The sequence below is a fragment of the Poecilia reticulata genome, chromosome 20 (assembly GCF_904066995.2).
Source record: "Poecilia reticulata chromosome 20, P_reticulata-male-v2, whole genome shotgun sequence".
NCBI classification, from domain to species: Eukaryota; Metazoa; Chordata; class Actinopteri; order Cyprinodontiformes; family Poeciliidae; genus Poecilia; species Poecilia reticulata.
The window spans coordinates 3374886-3399329 of NC_088849.1; the positions used below are offsets into that span (position 1 = coordinate 3374886).

General features: G+C 39.7%; 1 protein-coding gene across 1 annotated transcript in view; it reads left to right on the plus strand.

The window, feature by feature from the left end:
- The window catches only part of kcnh2b (potassium voltage-gated channel, subfamily H (eag-related), member 2b), a 225380-nt gene that overhangs the window by 101470 nt on the left and 99466 nt on the right, over positions 1–24444 (plus strand). The window contains exons 5-8 of the mRNA XM_017301923.2: positions 4282–4437; positions 5764–5974; positions 6088–6419; positions 7092–7303. Coding sequence (XP_017157412.1) covers positions 4282–4437; positions 5764–5974; positions 6088–6419; positions 7092–7303 — 911 coding nt within the window. The remainder of the gene's footprint in view (positions 1–4281; positions 4438–5763; positions 5975–6087; positions 6420–7091; positions 7304–24444) is intronic.

A 24444-nucleotide genomic window follows, 5' to 3' on the forward strand; every position in this document is an offset into this window, starting at 1 on the left:
ATTTTTGGTAAAATGTGAAAATGATAAATCCTCTTCAGCCAATCTGAGCTGAGCTCATTTGAAAAGACAAATGGGTAAAAAATATTGATCTCTAGTATGCAGACAAAATCTATCCTACAGAGACTCAATTCCTAGTTGTGACATTAATTAATGGATTCAAACGACTCAGAAATTGATTTCAGTTTTCTTAATTTTTTTTTTTTTATGAATTATTATTTGAAAAAGCCAGGCAGCTAAGCTAAACTCATTCTGCACAAACCTATATTTGTTTAAATGTAAATGCTGAAATTTGTTTTAAATAAATGTTCATTTTGTTTACACTGACTTTTCCTTTTCTCAGTAATGTAATTTAAACAGAATCTCTAAACCGTTTGAATAGAAAAATCAGTTTCTGATTTGAAAATCATTTCTGAGTCGAATCGTGGTCTTAAAAATCGGAATCGAATTGAATCTTTAGACAATGAAAGATTCACATCTCTGGTCTCTGCAGGCAGAAACCTGGTTCAAACATTTCATCAATTATTGACTCGGGGCTGAATAAAACATGCGTGCTCCATATTTTAGATTTCTATTGGTAAAAAAAAAACAATAGGAAGCAATGTATCAGCTTACAGAGCTGTAAACGTTGGACATTCATTGTTACAGATGGAACAAATCCTCACCGTTCTCTCACCTTTTCCCAGATTCTGAACTTTCAGCTCCTCTATAAAAACTTCTGGGTTTATTTCTATAAAAGCATTTGTTGTTCTTGTTGTTCTGTGTGTTCTCTGCGTTTTGTGTGTGCTGCTATAATCTCCTCCAGCTTTGTAAATCGGTAACGCTGAATCAGATTATCAACTAGAACATGCAGAATTGGAATACCTCCCTGCAGGGCTTTTAAACGAAATGGCTTTCTCCTCCTCCGCCCCTCGGTGGAGCTCAGTCACTCCAGATGCACTTGGAGGAAATCTTTCACGCCGCGGAGCGCTGGCATGATGGTCAGCAACAAATAGGTCAGAAAATATGTGGGCTTAATCGCAGCTTTTCACCACTCCACAAAATCCTGGCACATGAACACGCACACACACACGCACACACACAGCAGATAAATCTGTGTATGAGCGCATGCAATCTGTGTATGAGCGCATGCATTTATGAATGCAACTTGGCATGAATGTATTTATTTGGAGAATTACCCACACACACACACCCACGCACACACACGCCCACCCCCACATACACACACACACGCACGCACGCATACGCACACGCACATGCACGCACACAAGTAGAACATAACTGACAGGATGCTCCATATTTAGAACTTATCCTATTCCTTCTAAATCTACTCAAATCCTTGTTTCTTGACCTTTGACCTGGCATTGTAGTGTTGCGGTGTGCACATGTTACATGTGCTTCTGTACAAACCACATCTGTTGTTCTCAAAAGTCGTCCTGCCGTCTTTGTCCAATTCAAGCGGATGTTTGTAGATCCCCGGTTTTGGTTTTGGCAGTCGGAGGACTGGTACAGCAGGTTGTGGTGTGTGGTGGGAATGCAGAGCTTGCATATTCAGAGGTGTTTACGATGCAGCAGGCAATTTGGAGTAGTTTGAATTTGTTAGAAGCAGCTATAGGTAGAAGTCCGGCTTTGCCCAGAAAAATGCTTTGCATCGCAATTTTATCATACCTCTTTAAAGTAATTCACAACTCATATTTTATGTTGACTTTAACTGTAGGCACATGGCATAGATATACACAATTAACTTTTGTGCGAGCTAGCGCTAAAAACATTAGGTGCTTGAACAGCACCTAATGCTGTTTTTTTGAAAACTTGAACAGTTTTCAAAAATGTTCAGATTTTTTCCATATTGTTTTATTGGCTCAGTTTTATTTTAATCCAGTTTATAATGTGGGAGGAATGATCAAAACTGTGTTCTGATTGTTGCAATATCGCAAAAAAAAAAAGAGATACAAAATCCTGAAACAATTAAACTGATATAAAGTTTGAGTGTAGGATCTTAATGTATTGTCTGTCCAATGCATTTAAGTCTTTTTATTCATTATTTATGAATCTTACAAACCTTCTCTAAGAAGTGATTTTAATTCAAATTAGTATCTAATAGTCACAAGTTCTCACCCACTTGCTTTGCCATTGGAGTCCTGTTAAAGTGAGTTTCAGTTACATCAGCTGTAGTGTAATTGGTGAGAAAATCACCAGTTATTGTTTTACTGCTGAAAATTGTGACAATGCTCCTGCAGAAGAAGAAGACATATAAGGGAGCATGAATTAGAAGTTAGTTTGTTGTAGAGTTTTATTTATTACTGAACTGCCTTTAAAGATGCATTTGTTTTACTACTCCTTTTTAGAAGTCACGTTCCTTACATTTAAACAAATCCATTCAATAAACTGAAATATCATTGACAAGCCCATTTATTTCACCAACTTTATCCCTTAATTTAACACAATAAAAATATTAATTACTCACATGTGTATGTTTCAAAGACTTTTTATGTTAATTACGATTTTCCGTGTACCGCTATTGAAAACATGACAATTAAAATTAGACTATTATATACGATCAATAAAAAATAACTAACTAAAAATAACACTTTTTTTATGAAAAGTGTGCTTAAGACCTCCTTAAATGTTTTCAAAATTAACTTTTAATCCAGAGTCATTAGTATGTATATTCTAACTTATTGGATATTACAGTAAAACAGGTCAGTGTATCTTAATCTCACACTTTCTTAGTTTTTTAAAGCGTTTCAGAGGGATGAAGGAGGAAGCAGCGTGGCTTTACTCATTTCCAGACATTTCTGCACAGTGTTGTATATCTGCCAGCTCATTGATCATATTTGTGTGTAATCAAAAATTTTGTAATCAATGATTAACAGTTACAAAGAATCATAAGAAAAATAAACAGTACACAGAAGACAGATGAAACAGAAGTCGAGTTTCAAACTTATGGGACAAAGTCAACAAGTGTGTGTTTAACTGCCACAGAGCTGGACTGCCAGATGTGCTGATGTCTTCTTATGAAGAAACAACAGCAGCCTGTGTGGATGTTCCTCAGTCAGGTGTCTGCAGCTCTCAGCCTGACTCAGCAACACATCCAGTGATTAAAACAAGTCTGCAAATGCATTTTCACAGCTGCAAAAACTGGGCATGAATGAACATGATCCAGGATGATGAATGGGCTTCAGCTTTGTCCGATGCCCAGACGTTTATTAAAGCATGGATGCATGCGGACAGACATGCACAACTGCTGCTGATGGAGGCCAGATGGTTTAATCCTCTAGTTTTCCCAGCATTTCATATTTTTCCCCCCACTGCGTTGGGATTAGAGCTCCTGTCCAATCGGATTTCGTCCCACTCTGCGGTGATGATGCGAGATGCGTGGCATGCAGGACGGCGGGCAAAGCAGGGTTGCCGTAGATGCGTTCCGTGTTGGCTGGTACGGGACTGGCTTGAAGCGTTGCCATAACTACTGTGGTGGCGTTTGTCTGTCCAGGTAAGCGGCTGGACGGGTATGGGGGGGATGGGATGTTGGGAGATAACAGAAACAAGGATGAGGATTACAGTGAGAAACAAGTTCTTTTTTTTTTCTGATGGAGTTGAGTTCTTGGGCCACGTTTGACTTTGCCTGGTTGTGACTTTTTCAGTTTTATATCATCGTTTGGTCTGTTTAAGTGCATTGTGATGATTTCATGGTTTTTATCTTAAAGATAAGACAAAGACATTGTTTAACTTCCAATTAAGCTTTTTTGTGCTGTGTGTTGAGCTCAGCCACTTATTCCCACCCTCAGTTTAATTTTATGCTTACCTAGCCGCTTCAGCTCTCCCAGCAGATTGGAGGCTCTGCCTTGTCTCCTGGTGTTGTGAGTCTGAGAGGAAGAGCCACTCTTAAAGCTGCAGTATATAAATTATATACATATAAAAAAATATGTTTTTCACATATTTGTTAAAACTTTCACCAAACTGTGAGCAGTGCATTCCAGAGTGATTGACAGCACTAAGACCCACCTCCTAGCTGTGATTGGTTGATTTTTGTAAGCGCTGGCACTATGACAGATTATTTGTCATAGGGACAATTTTTTAAAAATGTGTTAAAAATATATATATATTTGTAATTGTGAGCAGAAATGTTGTCTCTCCAAGTCAAATTTGTTGGTATTTAAGATGCATGGATTACCTAAAAGTTCTATTTCTTGATAAATCAACCCCATAGTCAATTTGACCACAGGGTTGGTCAAATTGAGTTGACCAACCCCATGGGTCTGTGTGTTGGCGCTGTGTCTGCAGGCCAGTGTTTATCGTGCATGGTGGACGTGGTGCCGGTGAAGAACGAGGATGGTGTGGTGATCATGTTCATCCTGAACTTCGAGGTCATGACTGAAGACGCACTGAAGGACCACAAACGGGAGCTGAACCACCGCCTGCCCACCTGGCTTGTTACAGGTCAGCGTTCTCATGCATGTGCTCATTATGTTCTTTTAGACCAGGAACAAAAAGCAGGAACCTCAGACAGTTTCAGTCTTTTTCTATAAGGTTCCCATTCACTCGTTTCTTTTCACAATGTGCCCTTTTGCCGTTCTTATAGCTGCTGCTATAGGACGTTTTTCAGGCTTAGTGTTTTGGTCAGACAAGTTGACCCTTCACTTTCCTTACTTACACAGCCATGTTTTCCTTGGCTCTGGCAGACAACTATAAGTTTCCATATTTTCAAAGAAACAATCTCACTTCTTCAGAGATTTATGATTCACAAAATTTATAAAACTATTGGAAAATGAGATATTAACATTTGAACTGAAAGGTCGTAATATGTTACAGTTGATGTAACAATAGTTTACAGCTAATTAGCTGGTCAGATTCATCTCTATTTCCAGATGCAGCACAGGTTCTCCTCAGCTGTGCTACAAGGTGGAGCATGACCAGTAATGCAGGCTGTTTGATTGGCAGCAAACTACATTCGTTGATTGGCCCATGTATTCCTTCTCAAACAACAACATCTCAATCAATCTGTGATGAGACTGTTTTAGTGTGAGACAGCAAAGTGCAATTTAATAATTAAATGGTCAAACTCTGAGGTTCTCATGTGGCAGAAGAGCTCAGATAATGTCAACTAGACGAGGCAACCTGCAATGAACAACTATACCAAGACATTTCAGGCAAAGTGACTGATGTCACCAAACTCCAGGTGTTCCTAATAAGTAACAAGCGTTCCTGGCCATGTACACAACCAGACCTTAACCACCGAGAGTGAGACTTGACAATGGAGAAGAGGCTTTTCATAGCCCATAATGAAGTCCTTCAAAACCAAATACCTTCAATTTTGTGAATTTAATCTCAATATGTCACACGAGACTTATCAGGTGTATAATCACCTGATAATCAGCGAACACTGAATATGTTCGCATTGGTGCGGGATCACTTCAACCAAGGCTTGATTTTAACATTCAGTAGGTTAGAGTCTTATGATCTTCATCATCTCTGCTCATGTTCATGCACAATTTATGAACATGAAGCAGACATTAGATTTAGACTTGTATTCTTCTGAATTCTAAGTATTGATGTTTATTGGCTTGCAACACAGAGCTTGTATTATGAGTCCACCAAATAATCTTTCAGATTATTTCTGACTGAAACGGCAATCCCATCAATGTCGCCGTCCCACATGTGATCCATCTCCAATCCTCCCTCTCTCCTGCATGAACTCCACCTCTGGTTTTAAATCCACTTGCCACGCAGCAGGTCGTCAGCCAGCTTTATCCTCCCTCTGCCCAGGTCGCCCACGAGGCTTCAAGCTGCGTTTCCCCCAGCTCCGCTCCCTGTCCAACAGCAAGGCATCGCTGGACGACGCGGAGGCCGGCCACATCCCCACAGCCACGCCCCTGCCGCTGCATCCGGACCACAGTCCCGAGTCTCTTGGTCTGGACGAGTTCCTACCCCTGCCTCTCTTACCCCCAGACCACCAGGAGCAGCTCAGTGGAAGCAGGTACAGTCCTCAGGATTATTGTAGAAACGCATATGTGGGGCATGAAGAAATGTTTTATGTACACTTTCTGCAAGCATAAGGTCTGATGTTTAATCTTGTTTGGTTGATTCTAGGTCGGTTCTACAGAAGTGGCCAGAGGATCACCAGGAGGACCACCGCACCCTCCTATGTTCAGAGACCCCCATCCCCCTCCCTAGGCTGCCTCCCCAAGTAGCCCACTTGATCGGGCCCCTCAACCAGTCGACTCCCTGCGTCGTGGCCCGCCACCGCCTCAGCCTTAACCCGGACGCCTCGTGCTCCAATTGCTCCCTGACGCACAGCCGCTCACGGGAAAGCTTCCACAGCATGCGGCGCGCCTCCTCCGTGGATGAGATCGAGGCCCTGAGGCCTGAGTGGGACCGGAAGAACCGGAGAGCCAGCGTCCGGCTGGCCAGCAGCAGCACTGGTGAGTACAGCGGTGGTGCGACGTTGCACTGCCCTTTCCTACTGTATGGAGTCATGAGTTTTGAGAAAGGGCTTAACCTGAAAATTTGAACAAACAGACCCTACAGGCCCCTCCCACTTGATCTCTGCTGTAGCCAATCATCCACAGCTCCTCCCCTACAGTGGAGCCTGCCAAGAACTCCACCATTAAGAACTCCAACTGTTTCTACACCATTAGCTCAGCTGCAGACAGCAGCAATGTTGAAGATGAACAACGTTACCTGCTGATTGATTGATTGATTAAGGGTGTGAGCAGCATGTACACAAGTGTGATTGACACTACTAAGATGTTCCTCCTGGCTCTGATTGATTGTATTTCTGCAAATGGCAATAGGACTACTAGGTGGAGCCAGAGGAGCTTGATATTTTTTTTCACATTTTCTGTCTCATATGAAAACCTGGAAGACTGAGACATTTGGTTTGAGACAAAAAAAAACATTTTCTTAGGCATTTCTTGAAAACGTGGATTTTTATACTTCAGTCTTCCAAAGTTAATCTAGTGATTAGTCATCATTAATCACTGCTCTAGGGAGTAATCAATCTGTTTAATTTTTTGACAGCGCTAGGAAAAAATACATTTTTATAAACGTTACCTTCTGAAGCTTTAATTCTGACCTGGTGTGCTTCTCTACAGGCGCAGTAAATAGCAAGTCTAACATACTGAACTCCACTTCGGACTCGGACCTCATGCGGTACCGAACGATATCCAAAATCCCCCAAATCACCCTCAACTTTGTGGATTTCAAACCGGACCCCCTCATCGCCCTGCCCTCTGGAGAGATGGACATCATAGCCCCCTGCAAGCTCATTGACAGGACTCACAACGTCACCGAGAAGGTCACACAGGTAGGACGTCACAACAACACACTGCTGGTTTGAATCAGGCGTTTTGATATGGACTGACCACTGCGGTGTTACCAAATAGTTTTAGAGCATTTGGATGCAAACTTCACATTCCATGTGTGGTGAAAATGTGTCTGTGTGTTTCCATTTTGCGCCTGTAAGTTGTATCCACTTGCTACTTGAGCAAACAGACAGAGTACACTGTTTGTTTCACCTACTGGTATAAATTACTGTGAGTGCTTGACCCTTGATGAAATAATCAAAGGCATCTCAGTAGGGCTACAGTTACTTAGACCGAGCACAGGAGGATGTATGTAAAAACCTTCATGAAACTACCAGTTGTCAACATTATGGCAACTAGATAACAATTTTCAGGGGTCACATTTTGCATGTGAGGAAAAAGTTGTAATTTGAAAAAAAAGCATGTAACAGGAAAGTAGGTCAGTTATGGTAGCTTGACTTTAACAACCTTAATATTGATGTGGTTCGGTAAAAACAAAAGAAGAACTGGTTCGCTCTGTTTCCGGAGCTGATAACGTCCAAGGAATATGTTTGATGATTTATTTCTCATTTGTCTGCAATCCATCTCTCTTACAGCCATTGTCCTGTGTGGATTTGAATCACAGAATCAGGAGTATGACATGACAAACATGATGCTTTTGTCTTGGTAGTGATAAAAACTCAAACCTGCAGCATACCTTCATGAAGGTTTTTGCATGCATATTTCAACTAACTACTCAATGTTAATATAATTGTTCTGTATTAATGTCTTAAAGTATGAAGCATTTTAATGTAGAGTTTTGAAACTGTTGATCAAAACAGTTTGAGAACTGGGGTGAAAACTGGGTTTAATGTCCTGTAACAGAGAAAGGACACTTGTATGGATGGATTATGTGGAGAAATGTGGGTTTTTTTTCCTACAGTGACTTCATCTTCCTGCTGACTGTTATTGGAAATTCTACACATGTTCAGAAAGCTTTATCCTCAATGAAACCTTCATCATGATTATGGCCTTTCCAACTTTGTCACAGCTTATTAAATCTGACACTGGGTACCTAAAAGCCTCATAAGGCCGGTTATGAGATGTGGTCAGTGTCAGACACAATAAGGAAGATGGGTTGCTTTTTAATCCAATTATTCTGCTGTTGAACATTTTATCACCCTCATGATCTCACTCATTCTATCACTTTGTCTTTGTTAAGGCATTAGAATGGAGCAGTATGTTGGGATTTCAGTTAGAGGTGCACTGATGAGGGTTTTGTGACAATTTTCAGATCTCTGGTCTTTCAAAAATGTTGACCTGTCGATACTAAATTTAGCTAATTCCATTTTTTCTATAAAGTAATAAAATAAAAAAACAGCATGTCACTCTTGCCTAAACCAGTAACTTCTACAATCCTAACTTTGTGACTTGTTGATATTCTTTGAAAAGGAGACCTTAAGTGCTTTTGTCAAAGGATTTTTTAAATTAATTTTGCAGAAATTAAATCACAAAAACTGTCTCAAGTGTCTCCGTGCAGCTCTCAATGTTAGAAACATTTATCAGTAAGTCGTTGGAGCAAAGACTCCCTGTATACCTGGTATTACTGAAGGCAGACGTAAATAATCAGTTTTTCTGTCTTATCTGAGTCAGACATGGACTTTCTAGTATCTCTGGAGTTAATCGTGGATCACTGAATGCAGTCGTGCCACATAGAATGAGGTTCAGCTGGCAAGGCTAAAGCATAGCCCTCAGTGTGTGCGTGTGTGCATGCATAAATGTGCATTAACTGATGCTGTGTACTGTATTTGTTATACAGTGCAGATGGGAGGAAACAGCACCAGCTGTGACTCCAAATGGACTTCTATTTATAGCAGGCTAATAGGAAGAATGGAGGAAAACGATAAAGAAGTTGCAGATTTATATATATTTATTCAGAAGAATGTATTAGCCTGCCAAATAAATCACATGCATGTATGAATCTATAATCAAACAGAGATATTTTTGTCTCACTCGGTTTTCTGCTTGTTTTCACATTAGAGATGTACTCGTTGGTCCTGTTTAAAAAAGCTTTTTTTTTTTTTTTTTTTAAATCAGTTCAGATATTTCAATGGAGGTTATGCTCCTGCATTACCACTTCCGTCCTGCAGAGGGCAGCACCGTCACACTGACGCCGCAGCAATCCCTCAGCAGAGCTGTGAAAATGATGTTGTGGCGCAAATAAGGTTGAATAATTGACGTGTTTCATAAACTGTTTGAGAGGGGAGACAGGAACACGTGCAGCTTTTTTTCTCATTTTGGAGTGACTCCTGGCGCTGTCCCCTTTCCCCTCCTCTGAACACGGAGTTGGCTTTCCTCCTGCTGCATGTGAGGCTTCGTGACTGAGGCTGCACGCGCTCAGTCTGGCTCCAAAGTGCCGACTGACTCTCCGCTTGGAGGAAATTTCTGGAATCTGAGAGGAACAGCTGCCTTTAAATGTGATTGTTTATTCACGGAAGGCACGTGCAGCGAGAGCGACCGTTACCTTACCGAACTTTGACCGACCCAGTTCAAGCCGAAGGGGGTAGAGTACCCAAAAATTGTACTCAAGTAAGAGTAGCACTGCTTCAACATATATATATATATATATATATATATATATATATATATATATATATATATATATATATATATATATATATATATATATATATATATATATATATATATTACTGAAGTTAAAGTAAAAAGTAACTGTTAAAAAAATTCTCAAATAAGAGAAAAATTATCTTGTTAAAAGTTCACTCAAGTACTGAGTAACTGATTAAATGCTATCAGAGGCCTAATACCAGAAGTTGGATAAAGCTTTACATTTTAAGCCTAAATTTAAAAAAATACAACAAAAAAATTATTACAAATATTCAGGCAGCATTGTTCCACATCATAAAAAACTGTTAAACTAATACTTATGTATGTTAGAACACTGACATTTTTCCAGTGCCAAAAGGCACAGAGAATAAATATTCAAAAAACAAAACTTTTATTCACAAACCATAAGTCTTACTTTAGCTTAAATTCTGTCTGTATTTTAAATTTTTTTTCTTCATTCAATTAAAGCACTCACAATAGGTAAATGTACACCTAGGTATCTGCTGAGCTACTTCTCAGTCCAACTCTGGTAAAAATGTAAAAAAAAAATGTTAATAGAGGAGCCATGTTGAGATGACTTCCTGAAGACAGAGTTACAGAAAGAGTGAGTTTTTAAAGAGACAGAGGCTCAATTTCAAGGCATTAAATCAGGAAATAAAATTATTTTAAGTCATATTTGATTTAATGACATTTTTATAACAACTGAAGGTAATATAGTTACTTGATTATGAGGTAAAATGACACCAAATACCTGGAGAAGACATAATACTCCCCCTTCAAAAATTTTGTTTGATTTCTTTTTGGATGTCAATTGATGTCAAATCAAATCATATAGTCCTTATATCACCTTGGTAACCTCATTTCGTCTGTTTTGAAGTTACATATTTCCAAACGTTTAAGATGAAGCTCATTGTGGTTCTTTTGAAAGACTGGTTTCCTATTTGGCAGCAAATGTAAGAACCTGAAGTCTTCATCAGTAAACTATCCTGCAGGCACAGAACAGGACTCGATGTAGCTAACAGATTTTGTTTGGCTAATCAATATTCTGTGTTTTTCCTGCTGCTTACGGTGAGCTAGCTCTGCACTGGTTAACAGGTCAAGGTCACGACTCTCTGGTCACCCGCCTCAATTTTCTAACAATAGATTTTTGAAGTGATTTTACAGTTTCTCTTGTGCTGGCGACGGGACTGTGCTCCAATAAAGTTTTATTTTGTGCCAATAGGTTTTCATCACAAAGTAAACTTTTTAAGCTGATGAAGCTTTTTAACGATGAATTAATATGCATATAGTAACCAACAACAACCCAAACTGTCGGCACTAAAACTGAAGCTGCACAGTTGGCAAAATACAGCATTTCTGTCACTGACTGTAAAGTCGATCGCATAAACACAAAATCTGCTCGCTATAAACTATCATTAATTTCGGCAATCTTTTATAATGTATAATATGCTGCAAAAAACAAAGACAGAGATGAAGTATGCGTTGACATTTTCACCAGGTATAGCATAAAAACAGTGTGAATTTTTCCATTTCTGCAGCCCTTCACCTCTGTCACATAGTCGTAATATGGATTAAAAGAATCGTAAGGATTTATTGCCTCAATTTTATTGAGCTGATCGTCTCTTGTTGATTCATTACAGCATTATAATGGAATGTATTTCATTAGGCCAAAGGACCACATGCATCAAAAGACGTCTCTGCTAATGGCTTAAAAGAGACGATAAATATCAGCTGTATAGTCAACATGAAACTCTACACACCCCTGCCAGATGTTTGTCATGTTAAAATGATCAAATCAATATAAATAGGTTTTTTTCCATCTGTAATGTGACAGATACCAAGTATAACTGAAGTACAATACAAACTGGAGAGGAAATGGAAAATAAACAAATGAAATTGTCATTTTGGTTGATCAACTCCAAATAATTTAAGTTACTAGTCAAATCTCACACCAAAAGTTTCCACCATCAGAGGGACAGCTTGAAGCAGAGCTGTTGAAACTGTTTGCACCCAAAGTCAGCACAGACGGAAATACTTAGAGGCCAAAACTTTTTCCCCAATTAAAAAAGGAAATATTGTTCAAGTTTTTTTTCGTCTTTTTAATGGCTTAGCTATACATTTAAAATGCAGTATTTTAACAAAGCAGAGTTAGAGATAAATTATTGTCTGAAAAGATGTAATGCTTGCCTTAAGAGAAGAAAGTTGAATACTTGCAATTTTGTTGTTCAAGAAATTGCTTTTTGAAACTTTTTGATTCAGAAATGTCCACGTTTTTTCTTAAAAATTTATTCTAAACATTTCCAGGGGTTTTAGTAGCAAATTTCTGACTTTTCAAACTCAGACATTTCCATGTTTTTCTAGAAAACTTTTGGTGAAAATTTACTAGAAGTGTGCCGATCGATCGGCCACCGATCATATAATTGGCCGATTTCCGTGAAAAAGTGTATGATCAGTGATCGACGATCACGGCCTCTTGTTGCCGATCACACAAACCGATCACCTGCTTCTCATTTCGCAGCCTGCCTGTGCAGCTGGTCTCCTCTTTCCTTCACACTACCAAGCGCAAAGCAACAAATCCTAAGCGATGTGGAACTATAACGCACTGAGTGAATGGGGAAGTTTGTGTGTTGCGGCGGAAAATTGAAGCACGTCAAAAACAATGCCATACTTGACGGAGTTTGGCTACATCGAGGCTCACTGCAGTAAAAAAGACATACGGAGGATCAGATAGCAGGTAAAGCAGCGCACAGCTACAAACACTCACCTGGATTAGCATGACGGTCAGAAAGCTAAACAAATAACCCGCAAAATTATTTAAGTCTTCGAGTAGCGGTGTAAGACGCTGGTTCTGTTCTCTCTGTTAAACCGCTGCTACGCGCTACAGGTAGTAATATTTGACAGACGGAGCGCCGCTTCTGCTCCACCTGGTAGTGACTCTCACACCGAACCTTCGCTTAAAGCTGCAGCATCTAACTTCAAAAAATAAATTTTACATACGTATTAAAACTTTCGCTGACCTAACATGAGACCGATAATCTCTAAAAAAAGAATCGATCTCCTCCCTGCTCTGCACAATTACTCCGCTCAGTCAGAAACAGCCACTCATAGCTAGCAGTACTCAGCTAGCCGCCATGCTATCAGGAAGTTTTCATTCAGTAACTCAGGATTGTTTATTGTAATGGAACCTGTATTTGCCTTTGAATGTTAAGTTTTATACTTGAATTTTTTTGGCAATGTTGAGAGATTTTATTTTGGCTCTTTGCATTATTTATCCTCTTCAGAGCCTTCATATGTTATCAGTCTGTTCAAGATAGTATTACCGATAGCAGTACAATTTGCACAATGCATGTTTTGTTGAGTTTTCTTCTTTGGAAGAAGTTATTAAACACAAGTTTTTGTCTAAATTAAGGTGAATTCATGGTTCCTTTTTCCACATAATGTAACCGGCAGTGTTTATGATAAAAGAAAAAAAATTATTATGTGATCGGTATCGGCATCGGCAGGAAAAAACCTGATCAGCACATTTCTAAAATTTTCTCTTCCTTTTTTCTTTTGTCTACAATGTCCTTATTGCACTGCACTGTGATAGCCGTTAGAGTTCTAACCTTTGCATAAAATATTACTGTTGATGCTTTTGTTCAACTTAGCAGCAATTACTGTAGTTCAGTTCTTCAGTGTGTGTGCCATTAAAATCTTCACTCAGTAACACTTGAATTATGCATTCAAGTAAGCTGCAGAAAACTTTAAACTATGTAGTGTGAGTTGACTGAAACGTCCCCGAGCCGTCAGTCGAGAGTCGTCCTCCCTTTCAGCCTCTTCTCCTTCTCATGTTTATTAGTTTATTACGGTGCAGGAGAGCCGCCAGGCCGCATTGTTTCATGAATTGTGTTCCTGTCTCGCCCAAATCTGATGATAAATATCTGCATAAGGTCATGAGTATGCATGAGTTCTCTAAGTGGTATGTGATGTGAATGATTCAAAAGCAGGTATTTTTAGCAGTGCCACATGTTTTTTTTTTTTTTTTTTTTTTTGCTGTTGTTTTTTTTCTTCTTACAATGCGCCAGCAGGGCCCGGCTCTAATCTGACACCAAAGTCGTTTTTTCTTAGCGCCACCTCTGGCAAAGTTCTTTGGTATGTCAGTGGCTGATAAATAGGACATAAATTAGCAGAAATGAGTACCGTAGTTACCCCAATAAGGAGCGTTCCACCTGGAGGAGAGGGCTTTATTCAGCCCTGTATGGATTGGGAAGCATTAAAAGCAGCCTGCTGTCTGTCCCACACTGACAGGAGGTGACCTGCGCGCTCTGGCTTTGTGACGGAGGCGCTGGATTCTTCAGGCCTTTTGGCTCGTGAGCTTTCTCCTCACATATGTCATGTGGAAGTTCCTGAGCGGTTCTGGGTATAAAGGAGAGCAGTATTTAGCAGTGGCAGGTTACTATTATGGGAAGCTGCCCTCAGAGGGCTGTTGAGAGGGGCATGGTGGTTTGTCTGGAGAAGGATTAGCACTTTGTTCGTCCTGTAACTGGTTCGAACCCCGCTCCATCCGTCTCTGTTACTCTACCGTTGTGTCACTTCTCCACTCCCAGGGTAACTGTGGCCACAAAAAAACAGTGTGTGTATTGTTACGACAAAAAAGGGAGACACACTGAGTTTAAAAGGGCAGGGTTATTTAAAAGAAAATAATTTTTTTTGAGTTTGTTCAAAGAAATTGTGTTATATTGATATTCCCTCATCAAGATCATACCTGGAGTGATGCCTTGATTATTTCATGCATGTTTGAGAAATCCTTCAATCTCCATGGTGACCACTCAGCTGTACAAAACACCTGCGTGGACCTAGCCCCGCCTTCAAGGACAAAGCTCTTCCTATGAGCTGCGGTTTCCAATCTTCCAACTCCGCCCTCCCTCACTCAGCTCCTTCAAACTAGCCAGCAGCAATTAGCAAACACGTGGTGGAACTGCACATCAGCTGAGCTCATTATAAGAGCTACTTCTCAGTGAAATGTTGATAAAACCAGTGTGTGTTAAGGTGTTAATAGATGAACGATAATGTGATGACTTCCTGAAGACTGAGATTCAGAAAGAGCTCGAGTTTTTAAAGGGACAAAGTTCCAATTTCAAGGCCTTAAATTATGAAGTTAAATTTCTTCTAATGCAGCCTGTACCAATAGGCAGCAGTAGAAGAAATTTAACTTTGAAGTCACATTTTCTTGTATTAGCATTAGTATAAAGTAACTACTCGCCGCTCTTCTTCATGATTGAACAACAAAGCTCAGTCTGTTTCTCCCATGTGCTGCAGTGAGCTTTCGTGACCCCTCCACCTGCTCCCACATTTTTATTTTATCTGCTCGTCAGAAGATCCAAAACATACCATATGATCTGCATCTGTGGACATGATGTAAACCAGACTCCAGGCCATCTCAGATGGGAACTGAAACGGCTGATTAAGCAGCTTTTAAGTCATGGTATATTTTCAGCGCAGCCATGTCAGAGCGTGTTTCACCACAATCACAACACCAAACCTCCCACTCTGGAATTTTATCAGTATTTGGATAACCTGAAGACCCGTCTTGTTTGTGATATTTGCATGTTTTTCAATACTTGGCACAACTTGGGAATTTAGCCTTAAGCTCTATGTGTCCCAAGTTTGTTTGTTTTTTTCTCACAAAACCACTGGTGTAGTCTTTATCAGTTATTTTTACCTTTTCTAGCTCCTGGTGTTATCAGATGACAAATATCTAAATAAAAAATACTGGGAGTGTTATTCTTCCATATCACTATCTTTGAAACACACGTTAAAGTGAGAAAAGACTTATTTCAAAAGTAAGTCTCCTAGCTTCTTGCTAGCTAGCTTCTAGATTTTGAGTTGTCCTGTTTTTTTGACAGTCAACCAGTAAGTTTTTTTTTTGGGGGGGCCAACTGACAAAATGCTGAAATAAAAACACTGAAGAAGCCTCCATTTGTGTTATATAGCACATTTGATTTGTTCGTTCTTGATGCAGAACCTGAAACAACTGTTGTGGGTTAGCCATGGTTAACTGTTAGCTATTTAGGATGCTAAAACTAGCTTCTTGTTGGTGCTACATAAGAAGGATGTTCCCTGTATTCTTAAAGGTCTAGATTTTGTGATTTCCACTTCAACATCTACAACATTAACCAAATCTACACTGAACAGATATTTATTAAAACAGTGATGAAGTTTTGAAAACTTTATTGTATCAGGACAAAACTGAAAAATTGAACGTTTTAAATGTTGTTTTAGCTGTAGAAGCATATTGGAAGTAAAGGTAGGGTAATTTTATTTATATAGCACATTTTCAGCAACAAGGCAATTCAAAGTGCTTTACATGAGTTAAAAGGAAATACAAACAAAATAACAAACCAAAGGAAAGAAAAAAAGAGGAAAGAAAACAAATCTAATGTTGTTCTAAAGTTTGTAAACTAGGTGCTGCTGTTCAGGGTTGCTAAGTATCTAATACCGTTTCTAAATAGTAAACAAGCATAAAAATTGCAATATGTGTATGCTAAACTCTTCTCTCATTATTGTTTGTTTATTTATTTTTTTCAGTTTTACCTATCCTCAGATCCTGAAGTTTCCTTTTTGTATTTTATATTCCAGTTTTTACTACCTGCTCAAGGATTCCAATGAGCCTTTTCTGTAATGATTTAGGTTTTCTGATCACCATGGAGATTTTCTACTGTTTTAGTGTCGTAATAGCAAATACTGTGTGGAGTACAGCTAGCTGTGTCTGGGGGAAATGATCTGCAATCGGGCTGGAATGTAGGAACACAGTCAAACAGCACGACTGTGAATTGGCTGCCCTCTTCAGTGGCTCTGCCTCAAAACCTCAATACCTCAAATTGATTGAGTGCTTCCTCCATGAGGCTCAATGACCCACAAAGAATCACAGAGTTATGTTGTCACTGTCTTTATGCCACAAATGTGTGCAGCTTTATATAATTAGCGTATGTTGTTCCTTCAAATTCTTTCACATATGGTGGGTACAATAAATAATCAGGGATGCACCGATCCACTTTTTTCACTTTCGATACCGATACATATATCTGAGGTTTGGTATTGGCCGATTCCATTCTGACACAGGAACACGGTGCTTTGTTGACATTTAGTTTTGTTTTTTTTAAACACAGACATACATTTATTGAAATACAAATGTACTTGATACCTCTGCACCAGTACAGCACTTAAATACTCTGATAGCTTCACACAGGCTTTGCTAAACATGTAAAAACAACACAAACACATAAAATAATTAATACTGAAACAGACAAAACCAATAGCTTAACTACCTTATGTAAAATAAATAATAAAGCATGACGTCGCTCGGAGCTTTAAGCATAGAATTAGACTGATCCTTATTGATCAGGCACATTGCCACTGATACCCGATTTAGAGTTTTTTCAATATTGGAACCATTACAGGTATTTATATCAGATCAGTGCATCTCTTCACTCAAGTATTTCTCATCTGTCCGTTGATTCTCATAAGATCTCATCAACATTCCTATGGTTTCTTTTTAACAGCTTGATTATTTTTTTGATTCTCCTGTCAGAAACCCTACAAAGCATCAGTGGTTTTGTCACATTAGTAACACTCACTGGAATATTCAGAAGTCTAGAAACACAACAGTAACTATTTGTCATCAGAAGGTTTTGACACAGTGAGTGTTTGTTCTGAAGCTATCGTTGCTTTTACCACTTGTACCACTCTGTTCAGTACTTTGGTACAGTGAAACCTTCAGTTCATATTGAACCTGCTGATACTGATCTGCACATGGAAACAGCTTTTCGATGCTGACCAAATGCAGCTGGTTTCTGGTCTTTAACACACCCTTCTCTCTATTTGTCCAGTGTTTCCTGAAACGTCCCATTCGTTACACATCATTTAATCTACAATCTAATAATCTTTGATTTCTTTGTGTGGATTACTGTGGTTGCTAGCGACACCTGGTGCACATTTCATGTTAATAAAAATGTTACAAATATGTTTGCTGAGAAAAATATTGATGCTTTCGATACATATTTTTATTGCAGGACATTTTCGTTAATTTCCAAAAATGTCCTGTCACAAATATGAGGTTGAATATGAAATCTGTTAGTCCAGATAAGAGGAGTTGTCTCTGTGTTCTGATGACTTCTAAAGACCCGAACTGTACCATTTGGATCTGCTCATCGTCTCGCAATGGGAAATCGATGGAGAGTTTGATTCTCCATCTTGCTCAGACAGACAGTATCGACATCCCAAATGAGGTGAAAGGGATATTTCCACCTAATTCTACATCATTTATTAAATTGCACTGCATAGTTTGATCTTTGTGTCATTTCTTCAGCCGTCTCTGGATTCGTGAGAACCTCCCGGTTGGGTCTCAGTGCTCTCAGACATCTTTAGACATCTAACATCCAGGTGTATAGTGGTGGCTCCTTTCTCTTGTAATAAGCGACCGGTTCTAGTTTTGAGACACAACATGACTTTGAAAATGTTGTACCTGTTGAACAAACGCACTCATTCCCCGGCAGATAATCCATTTCAGACGGATCTATCTGTTGCTCCTGCTGCCGGAAGCCGGCCCATTCCTGTAACGTTAAGAGGAATCGATTTGGGTATTTGTAACGCTCTATAAAACTAGAGATAATTTCAAGTAAAATCTGCTGTGTCCTTAAATCAACTCTAGGACATTTATTAATTAACGGCCACATTACGCGATGTTTGCTTTTTGTGTGTTTTTTGGTTTTTTTGCACAGTTCCACTCAGCAGGGACTGGCTAACAGAATGTGTCCGGCTGTAATTCACACCCAGGCAGGAAATCTGTTTGCAGTCTGACTGAAAGCTCCTCACCTCCACTGGCAGCCTGCCTCTGACTTCATCACTCACACACACACACGCAGATATGATCGACGGCAGACTGAGAGGCAGGTGGCATCGCCGCGGAAGCGGGATAGGAGGGTCAGAGGGAGCATCCTGGAGAAGACGACGCAGACAGGCAGAGAAGGGCAAGGAAGACAGGATGGAGAGCTAAGCAGCGAGAATGTTCTCAAAGACCGAGGATGACAGCTCAAAGTAAAAACATAACAAATGCAAGAATCTTCCTGCATCCATCCATGCAATGCTGAACCAGATGATGCACCGATCTAGGGCTGCAACTCATTATTTTCATCGTCGTCGATTATTTGGACAATTATTCTCCTGATTCTTCAGACGATTAATCGGATTTTAAAAACGGGTGTTCATGCAGATATTTCATTTAACCACTTCAACTTATTTTATAGCGTCAGAATCAGTTAAAATGTGCAAAGAAGATAGTATTTTCTTAAGTCTGTATATTCTAATGAACGATGAATCGATTGCTAAATTAGTTGACGATTATTTCAATTAATCAGTTACTCTCGATGAATCAAATAATGGTTTCAGCTCTGATCGTTTTTGTGGCTGATTGAACCACAGATGCTGTAGAAAGTAGCTTCTTCTGCGTCGTTCCTCACATCACTGTCTGTCCTCAGATTCCTGAAAACAGCTAACTTTGACTAACCAGCTGATTTTTGGGTCCATCTTTAAATAACCTCCAGTAAATGATGTATCAATTACACCAGTTTCCTCCAAATCAGTTTGACTGTGCCTGTAACAAAACTTAATGTTTAACTTTTTTCCATCTTTGCTGTTGTACCATGCATATAAAAAACATGACTCTAACAAACTACTTTAGAACTTTTTAGAATTTTTTTGTGTATCAGTAGATGCCTGTCCACTCACCATAATATTCCACAAATAGGAATTCACTTAATGGAAACACGGCAGTTTTGAAAAGAACTCAAGTTATTTTTATAAACAGTTTCTGCACTAGATGAAGTTGTTTTTTTTTGTTTGTTTTTTTAAGTCATATGAAAATTGGTGTAGTTTGTAAAACGGTAATGTAAAAAATTATTGGCTTCACACAAGAACAAAAACCAGATGTTACAACTTACAAAAATGATGACAGAAAGCGGTAGGAGGATGATGGCATGGTGTGTTGGTTCACACAAACAAACATTTTCACTTTTTGCATGTGATTTTAATTCCTTTGTTTATATAATGGAAACACAGTAATTGCGAAAGTGTTTCTCCGACATTAGCAGACAAAGTTTGTAATGGAAACGCAGCTTCTGCAGCCCCAATACATTGCAGCTAATTTCCTTCTGTTCCATCTTCATTTCACGCCTTCTTTTCTCTTCTTTGCTCTTCCCTTCTCTTTTGACCCCCCTGTCTGTACATTATCTCTCTTTTTTCTCCTCCTCCACCCTCCCCCCTTTCCTCTGTGCTTGTGTGACCCATTTCCTTGGTCTTGGCCCCATTAATCACAGTGTTGTGGGCATGGCCCGCCTGCCTCCCTGCCTTTCCTCATCATAACAGGTAATTGAATAAGAAGAGGGCTGAAGGTCTGGACAATAAGTAGCCATTGATTGGCCTGTCCCTTACCCTGTACAAGTCTGACCCAGTTGCTTTTTGGACTCTGTGGCCGTGGCTGGGTATGATGTGAAAGCCTATTTGTGTTGACAGGCCAATTAGCTGCTCGACACGAAAACACTCTTCTCAGTTTGGTTCTCAGATAAACAGAAGCGAGTATGGTAACAGAATGGAGATCTGAATCAGCTGATGGTAGCTGTTGTCAACTGACTGCAAGGTAATCCAAGATCAGTTGTTTTCTTTTTCCGATTGCCTTGTGATACATTCAATTGTTTTTTAATATTGCATTTACGCAACCAAAAAAACATCTTATCTTTATGAGTGTACAGTGGACCCCCAGAATTCACTGCCCACAAATATCTAAAATCTGTGATTACTCGAGTCCTCTAGAGATTCTTATAACTGACTAATTTAATATTCCAAATACCAAACATACTCTAATATTAAGGATGTACTGATATGAAAATTTGGGCCAATACTGATATCTGACATTGCTTTTTTTGTCTGATAACCAATATTTATGAATATTCTATATATTTTGTTACTGTTTTGATACCTTGGAAAAAATGGCCACACTGTTGAATTTACCATGACTTCTCAGTTTCAGTTAAACTACCCACAATGCTGTGCAGTATTTCTATCACTGCCACATGACCAATCTTCTTCACTCTCAGTCCCATGACAAAAGGAGACAAATATCTGTTATTAGTATAAGCCCAGTTTTATTTACTGAACAGATACCAATATGTTAAAAAATTCCTATATGTTAAAATTACTATATTACCGATATTAGTACAGATATGTTGTGTATCCCTATCCAAATTGCATTAATACACACAGTGGAAATTGTTTTAACATATGCAGCGTTTTTGTAGCTCCACTGTTGGGTTAAAACCAATCAGCACTGAGGAAAATTAAGAGATTGGAAACTAGCCAGCCAATAGCATGTCAAGCTGCATTTTCTTTTGCATTTCAAATATGCACTACAAAAAATAATAATAATTAGAATCACATTCCACAAAAAGTCAACTACTGAACTGCAAATAGATGGGATTCACTATAGTTCTTGTTTAATTTTGTGGGCTAACAAAAACACAGAGATTGCTGTTCCTGGATGGTTTGTCACTTTTGTCAGAACCCATGAGCCATGTTGTGACACAAGGGGGATACTCCAGGATTTTGTCATTCAGCGTTAATGTCTGCTATAATTAAATCTTCTGGTAGACCAGTGTATGAGAGGACAGCATCTAGTCCAGAGCTAGTGAGGCAGCTAGGGACCTACCCCGGGCCGATCCATCAAGGAGCAGGCGGGGGCCGGGCGGCGGAGGAATGGGCTCATAACAGGAGGCGCTGGAGTGAACCAATGGAGCCACTAAGGTGCTCTATCTCTGACAAACACAGGCAGCTCATGTTATTCATGTCTTACAGTGCAGCTGGAGGCTTCTGCTGCTGAGTGTCAGCTCCACAACAGCTTATAAGACACGGAAGCAGTTTTAGCTCCGTTGAACCCACAGCTCAGAGATAACTCATCAGATATACCGTTCAGGTTAAAACAGTGTGATTCAGGTTCTGACCTTATAGGTCCTGAGATGACACTCAGTGTCAACAAGTGACAATGTTTTTTATCCACAAATAGATGCCAAGCTTTACAAATCCCAAACTGTGTTCAATGTAGAGTATTTCTGCTAAGGCTTGACTCCTCTATGGGTACAAATCACAACATACATCCTGTTGGGGCTCGTTTGTCAGAAGGACTAGTTTTGCCATCACCTTCTCATGGCATTCCAATTCTCATCTCTGTGATTTGTCCTATTGAGCTTGGATTTCTCAGGATCTGTTTCATCCTGGAAAATCTTCTGCACTGTTATAGAATTTCAGTCTGTCTATGGTTGGGGTTTAGCAATGGCAGCGGAGGAAGTTTGCGAATTAAAGTAATTCAAGTCGGAGTAAAAGGAATTTTTAAGACATTTGATTGCTGGTAAAGATGTTGTTCAGCTTGGGATGGTCACAATTTCTGGCAAGCTTCATAGCACGGCTTCCTACATGCATTGCATATGTCACATCCAAATGTTGGCAATTTGGTAAAATCAGATCCAATATTTTCAAACTTATGTCACGCCTAAGGCAAAAAATGGTTTCTCTCCAGACCCTCTGGATAAAGCAAAGCGTAGAACAAGGTGCCGGTTTTAAACCTCGACTTCATATCCTTTTTCTAGCTCAACATTTGTACTCCCAGAAGAAACATACACTTAGCAGTTGGACATGGTATTTCACTGTTACTCAAATCTAGGACATGTGAAAATATGTTTCTGTTACAACCGCAGATGTGAGCTTTTTATATCATCCCTAAGGTCAATGCTAAAAACACCCCAAAGGAAATCGATATCCGTCACACAAAGACTCATCCACCTAAAGGGCCCTACAGACACGTCAGCATGCTACACCACCGCTACATCGGGACAACTCCTTCACTTGAGACTACAAAAGCTCTCCAGAGAGCTTGGCAGTGTCACCTGCTTACCGGCCACAAGGGGAATAAATCAGAGTGTGCCATTTAAACCCAGTCATTATCCGTGACCTCCGTTCTGACCCTGCGCAAACACCACGGTAAATACCAACAGGACAGCGTGCCAGCAAGCAGATGAACGTGGCGCTTTGCCGTGTGGACAACAGTTACTGTAGAGACAGGCGCTAATTAGTTTCCCAGCTGAACATGACACCGGAACAAGACGATCAATTTTCCTCACTTTGCCAGTCGGAGATCCTGAGCGCAGGCTGTGCCTACCTGGCTCACCCCGTCCTAACACAGGCGTTAAGCTAGTTCTGCAATTTACTCGCTTGTCAGTTTTAATTGATTCCTCAGTGAGGAGTGATTGGCTGTTATGTTAACTTGTGAAACAGAAAGCTGAGTGTTTTTTAGCTTCTGGACAACTCCCAGTTTTTATTGGAAGGCAAACTTAGCATTTCTTTTTTAGCCTTCAGATCTGAAAAATATTCCAACATATTTTTATCTGTTTTGTGGTTGAAAACACAGTTCCCTACAATTCCCTCCCAGAAGTGTTTTTTTCTTTCCTTATATAGAAGTAGAAGTGTGTGCGTGTTTGCGTGTGTGTGTGTGTGTGTGTGTGTGTGTGTGTGTGTGTGTGTGTGTGTGTGTGTGTGTGTGTGTGTGTGTGTGTGTGTGTGTGTGTGTGTGTGTGTGTGTGTGTGTGTGTGTCTTCTGTCTTTGCCAGTGAGGTACATATACACACTTGTGCTTTCTGGTTCATCTCTGTATTAGCAGATGAATGAATGCGCACATCACACACACACTCGTGTGTGAAGGTAGCACAGCTGTAGCCCCATTGATAAATACACACACACATCCACGCACACTTGCACACACACCGAAACAAGTGTAAAAACCAGGTTTCCCCAGTGTGGTGTGCCATGGTGAAAAATGAGCTCCTTCTGCATTTTATTCAGGTTGGAGAACTGCTTAGCATGCAACATCACCAGTGTGTGTGTGCATGTGTGGGGGTGTGTGTGTGTGAAGGACTATCCTCTATTTAGCTAGTTTAGCAAAAGCTAATCTATGTATCCTAGTGATCCCAGAATCTCTTCGCAGCTTTAATGCAACACTTTAACATCCCAGTAAGTGTGTGTGTCCTTCAACACACTCCTGCAGTGCATCCTGGGAGATTAGACGGTGTCAGGGGGATTATTGTGAACCTACCTGCTCAGACTGACTTGTTTTCCAAAAATTTTATCCAAATAGAGCGTCACGCCTGGCCACTGGTCTGTTTTAATTATTCAGCGGTGATATAGTAACATCATTGTGCTGTAAAATGGCACCAAGTGACTGGAAAACACTTTATATTAAACTGTAAAATCATTTGTAGAACAAATTTGTAGAACAAATTCAACTTGGCCAAAATTGGGAAAAATTGTTATAATTTTAATGTGTTTGTACTTGATGTTCCATTTTTTACAGCCAGCTGTAAAAACCAGTTCATTTTTTTCTTGTCCTCATGTAGAATCGGTCAGGATGAAATCAGTGGACCATGACCACTCATGTCTGAGTGGAGATGTTTCTGCTTAC